General features: G+C 29.2%; 1 protein-coding gene across 2 annotated transcripts in view; it reads left to right on the top strand.

Annotated features, from left to right (window-relative positions):
• The window catches only part of LOC127177364 (uncharacterized protein DDB_G0271670), a 23,762-nt gene extending 17,990 nt beyond the window's left edge, over positions 1-5,772 (top strand). For both annotated transcript variants that reach the window (XM_051129618.1, XM_051129616.1), the window contains exons 16-19: positions 1,662-1,754; positions 1,855-2,016; positions 3,684-3,728; positions 3,896-5,772. In XM_051129618.1, coding sequence (XP_050985575.1) covers positions 1,662-1,754; positions 1,855-2,016; positions 3,684-3,728; positions 3,896-4,177 — 582 coding nt within the window. In that variant the 3' untranslated portion in view covers positions 4,178-5,772. The remainder of the gene's footprint in view (positions 1-1,661; positions 1,755-1,854; positions 2,017-3,683; positions 3,729-3,895) is intronic.
• Positions 5,773-6,156: the final 384 nt, after the last annotated feature.

Genomic DNA, 6,156 nt, shown 5'->3' with positions numbered 1-6,156 from the left:
AGTCTTCACAAATCCTGTACCAGAACCTCTGAACAGGTGGACAGAACCATAGAGCGTGGATATAATTGTCAGGTGTATTGCCTTGACAGTGTGAGCAGTTGTTAGAAGCTGTAAAACCCATCCTGAACATCCGATGACCTGTGTAGTGCACTCTATGCAGGATTTTGTATTGTATTAATTGTAAACTGGGATTTCTAATCAGTTCAAAGGTTTTTAAACATATCTGAGACCAAAAATTATGGTCCCAGCTGACTGATAGATCTGCCTCCCATTTTGTAATAGGAAGCGATACTGATTCATCTATTTTGGAAAGTGTCCTGTATATTTTAGACAGTAATTTAGGGGTTTTGAGATTAAGAAATTCTGCCACACTTGGTGGTATTTGTAATTTGATATGATTAGACTTAAATTTTCTTTTTACTATAGATTTAACTTGTTGATATTCTAAAAATCTGTTCTTGTTAATCCCATATTGTTTAACTAATATGTCAAAGGGAATAAAGTCCGTCCCTTCGAATATATGTTCCAGGTATTTAATACCTTTACAACTCCAATCTGTGAAGTTTATCATATTATTGTTTATTAATAGGTCAGGGTTATTCCAGATGGGAGTACGTTTGCATGGGATTAGTGAAGACTCAGTCATTTTTAGAAACTCCCACCATGCTGTCAGAGAAGAGCTGATACTGATGCTTTTGAAGCATACGTGTCGTTTGATGATCAAGCTAATGAATGGCAGATCCGAAATCTCTATATTATTGCATAATGCCTGTTCTACATCTAGCCAAGGCTCGTCTAAGAGCGTGTGTTTTAACCACCCTGAAATGTGTTGAAGCCTGTTAGCTAAGAAGTAGTGGTGAAAGTTAGGCAGATCTAGTCCTCCTTTATCCTTGGTCTTTTGCAGCGTTTTTAAGCTAATACGCGGGGGTTTACCTTTCCAAAGGAATTTAGAGATGGAGGAGTCCAGAGATCTAAACCAGTCAGGTGATGGTTTGCTCGGGATCATTGCAAATAAATAATTAATTCTTGGCAAAACCATCATTTTAATTGAGGCGACTCTTCCCATGAGTGATATGGGTAGAGACTTCCATCTGGCTAGATCATCTTCTACCATCTTTAAAAGTGGGATGTGGTTTAATTTAATTAAATCTCCCAACCTAGGTGAAACATTAATACCTAAATATTTAATATTTCCGGATTGCAGTGGAGTGGAAGAGTTCTGGAAGGAGCAATTAATTGGAAGAACTGTAGATTTTAACCAGTTTATTGAATAATCTGAGACTCTTGAGAAAGAGTTTATTAATGTAATTACCTCAGAGAGAATGGTTTGTGAATGCTGAAGAAAAAGTAACACATCATCTGCGTAAAGACTGACTTTATGTTCTACATTCTTGCATTTAATGCCTTTAATCACTGTAGCCTGTCTAATTGCTGCTGCTAGTGGTTCAATAAAACACATGCTGTTGGAGAGTTATATAATATTTTTAACCAGTTTATGAAAGAATTTCCAAAACCAAATTTGTGTAGAACTATAAATAAATCTTCTAATAAATTTTTTATAAATCTTCTAAACGTATATCTTATCAGATGTCATATATTATATTTCCATATGGGTTTATGTAGATTATGTAGAATCTGTGCTCTTCTCTCGTTTCTTAAAGGATTCTTCTTCATCATCATCAAGCAGCTCTTCATCTTCTTCTGACAGTGATGATAAGAAGAAGAAGAAGAAGAAGAAAAAGCATAAGAAAAAGGTAAAATCTAAAAGTAAAATGTCTCACTTTATTAAATATTTACACCAAGTACATGAGAAATACATGAATCCGTATCTGACCTCTTGACCTCCATCCTCAGGAGTCCAGCTCATCTTCATCATCTGACAGCAGCTCCTCATCCTCCTCCTCAGACAGTGACGAGAAGAAGAAGAAAAAAAAGAAGAAATGTGAAAAAGACAAGGACAAGAAAAAGAAGAAAGACAAGAAGAAAAAGAAGAAGAAGGACAAGAAGAGTAAAAAGGTGATGTTCAGTGTCAGACTCTGAGTTTCTTCCATTTAAGACTCATTTATAAATGCAGTACTGGTTTAACACCTGCTTAACCTGCTGGTCACATTTATATATATATATATATATATATATATATATATATATATATATATATATATATAATGTATATTAGTTTTTATCTTTATGTTTTCAATTTTTGTGTTAATTTTATTTTAAGTTTTAGTCATTTTGTTTTGTTTTGTTTTGTTTTGTCATTTTTATTGGTTTATTAATTTTTTGTACATCAAGTTCAACTAAAAAAAAAAAGTATATGAAATATAGCTGAAACAAAATATTATTTTTTATATATTTTTAGATATTATTTATATTTATTTTTATAAATATAAATAAAAATTTATATATATTTGTTTAATATTTTTATTTTATTTTATTTTTAAGTAATGAAACTGCTTTTATGGTTTTAGTTTTTGCTTCTTATTTTATTTTATTTTATTTTTATATAGTTAAACTTAATACACTACATTAACTAAAGCTGAAATAATATATATATTTTAGTTTGATATTTTAAAATATTAATATGTTAATAGATATGTAATATTTTAATATATTAAATATATATATGTATTTTTGTTTAATATTTTAATTCAGTTCATTTTAAAGTAATGAAACTGCTTTTATGGTTTTAGTTTTTGTTTCTTATTTTATTTCAGACCTGTATAATTTTTCTATAGTTTAACTTAATACACTACATTAGCTAAAGCTGAAATAATATATATAAATATATTTTATAGTTAAATGACACACAAAAAATGTTAATTGAAAAAAATAAAATAAATAAAATAAAATAAAAAACAAATATAGAAAGTTGAACTTATTTTATTTCAGCTGCGTATTATTTTTGTATTGTTTGACTTGATGCACTAGATTAACTTACATATTTTTATTTATCTTTATATTTTCCATTTCCATGTTCATTTTAGTGTAAGTTTTTGTTATTTTGTTTTGTGTTTTTGTCATTTTTATTGATTTATTAATTTTTAGTACATCAAGGTAAACCAAATGAAAATGTGAAATGTAGCTGAAATAAAATAGTTTTTTTATATTTTTAAATATTTTTAATAATAATTGTAATAATATTTTATTACTTAATGTTTAATAATATTTAATAATAATATTTTTTTACTTTTTTTAAAAAGACATTTTAGTTTAATATTTAATTCAGTAATGAAAATGCATTTATGGTTTTAGTTTGTCTCTGATTTTATTTCAGCCCTGTCTTATTTTTATTTTTATATATTTTATTGTTAAATACCAAACCAATTACTCATTATATATATATATATACTATACTTTTATTGTATAATTATATATATATATATATATATATATATATAATTTGAAACGTTTCTCATCTTCTTTTAAATTAGTTTCTATTTTTAGATTTTCCATTTTAATTCATAGTAAAAAAAAATTGTAAATAAAATGTTAATAAAAAGTTTTTTTATATATTTTATTTGATCTGATTTAGCATTCATTTTATTTCAAGTAATAAATAATATATATTAATAATATACTATATATATATATATATATATATATATGTATATGTATATTATATATATATATACTCACTGCATATTTAGACCAAACAATGTATATTGCTTTTGTTTTAATTCCAGGACTCTGGAAAGTCTTCAGGATCAGAAAACGATGACAACAAGCATGTATGAACCATGTCAAGCTTGCTTATTATAATCAGCGTTATTTCTCAAACATTATGACAGCTTATTTTCCCTAAAACATTGTGGAAATTCAATTATCCTGACTGACCTCTGCTGTTGTTCATTAACATGAGATGTTAAACTGAACCTCTCTTATTATTCCTCTACAGAAGAAAGCAAAAACAGAAGACAAGGACGGAGAAAACTCCTCTCTGAAGACTGAAGGAGAGTCAGGGGGCTTCGGCACGACGGATGACGGTCGCGGCTCTTATATTTCTTCATCTCTACATTCCTCCGGCCTGCCATCTGACACCCTGAGCCGAGTGGAGAGCAGCAGCGCCACCCGCAGGCCTCTCACTCCCATAGAGAGCCTGATGGGACATCCTCAGAGAAACACAACGGAGACGAACAGAGTCACCATCAGCAGATACACCTCACACTTCACATCATGAGAAACACTTACGCAAAAGCACCATGGGTTTGAAGCTGCAGGGATGATGCATTTTTGAAGGCTGACACATACGTTTGCAACACCCGACTTCCCTAGACAAAAACCCAATTAGATTTTTTCATTGGCTTTTGAATAATTGCAGAAAAGAAGCTTTTTGACCACCTTCACCTGAAGGTTTGAGTTAGAATAGTTTCCAAGAGCAAGATTATAAACTGTAAAAGTATGGAAGCTTGTAAAAAAGAAAAATGTAATTGCAACTTTTTTTTGCAGTACTAAGAGGTCAGAATTGTGAGATGTAAACTCAGAATTGCAGTCAAAAAGTAAGAATTGTGAGAAAATTGTCAGAATTGCGAGATAAATCTAAAAATTGTGAGAAAAAAACTAAGAATTTTAAAAGTAACATTACTCCAAGTAACGTTTTCATTGGCGTTTTCTTTTCCGTTTTCAAAATGATGCAAAAGTATGCATTTAAAAATAAAATCTGAATTAAAAAAGAATTTTAAGAAATAATCAAGAAAAAAAAATATGAGAAAAGTCAGAATTACAAGAAAAAAGTCAGAAGTGATGAATACTCAGAATAATGGTTTCATGGGTGTTTTCTCTGCCGTTTTAAAAATATGCAAAAATATGCATTTAAAAATAATTTTTAAAAAAAATCCATGCTTATAAGGTCGGTTGCATATTCATTTAATGTTGGTGTTTTCTTTTCTGTTTTAAAAATATCCAGAAATATGCATTTAAAAATAGTTTTAAAAATGATACAAAAGTATCTCCCGTTAAATATGTATAAAGTTGGTTGCATATTAATTTAACCCTATAAAATTGTGAGAAAAAACATGAATTAACTAAGAATTTTAAGAAATAATCAAGACAAAAAAATGTGAGAAAAGTCAGAATTTCCAGAAAAAAAAGTCAAAAGTGATGAATACCCTCTAAAATAATGATTTCATTGGTGTTTTCTCCTCCGCTTTAAAAATAAATGCAAAAATATGCATTTAAAAATCATTTAAAAAAAAGATATATTTAATCTAACCCTATAAAATGTTTATTTGTACTTTTTATGTAAAGGTCAATAAAATGTTTCATTTCAAATAATGGAACTAATATATAAAAATATCAGGCTTTATAGGGTTATTTTTTTTCTGCAATCATTTTACTTTTTCTTGCAATTTCTTGCAATTTTTTATTATAAATATTATTAATCATTTGGAAAACACTGGAAAGTATCAAAATGTAGTGGTTTTTACCATCTGTTACCATCGCTGTACCATGGTACTGCCTCAGTACTATTTTTTTGTCATGGTGTTACAAATATAAGTTTGAAGACATTAATGCTTATGATCAATGTGTGTGTCTGTGTGTGATAGAGAGACTAGAAAAGCATTTAACCTGCATTAGTTTTCATTGTCTTGTTTTGTTTTTTACAGAATAATCACTGCAATTATCAGTCATTTCTGTTTTTATGAGATTTCTAGATGCAGCACATGAAATTTCAAGCCAACAGCTCAGCTGAAAATGTGATTTAAAACATTCAAACATTAATTCTGAGAATTTTTTGATTGTGAATGACACTATTAAAATCAGCTTGTAAACAAACCACATGCAGTTCATGTGAAAATGATTCACGGGAGTGTTTGGTGTCTGAAAACCCGAGAGCGTTTGTGGAGTTAAAGATATGAATGATAACCACACCTAGATACTTTCCTGAAGCGCCTCAGGCGGGGACTGTTTTTAAAGAACTTCATTTACTTCCTGTCAGGGAGGTGTTTTTAAAGGATTTTACACAGGGTGGAAAAAAACAAGATGACACTGAAAAAAATTAAGCAGGTTCTAGTTGGCTTATTTAACATTTAAGCTTTTGGCAGACACTTTTATCCAAAGATTTACTGTGCATTTATTTTATACACCTGATAAACACTGAGAAGAACACATCAGTGCATGACAGTGAAACAGTTTAAGATTATTTATAGTCTTAAAGGA

Source organism: Labeo rohita, chromosome 15 (assembly GCF_022985175.1).
Source record: "Labeo rohita strain BAU-BD-2019 chromosome 15, IGBB_LRoh.1.0, whole genome shotgun sequence".
NCBI classification, from domain to species: domain Eukaryota; kingdom Metazoa; phylum Chordata; class Actinopteri; order Cypriniformes; family Cyprinidae; genus Labeo; species Labeo rohita.
Note: the sequence above shows the minus strand (reverse complement) of the source record. Positions and strands in the feature narration are given on the sequence as shown.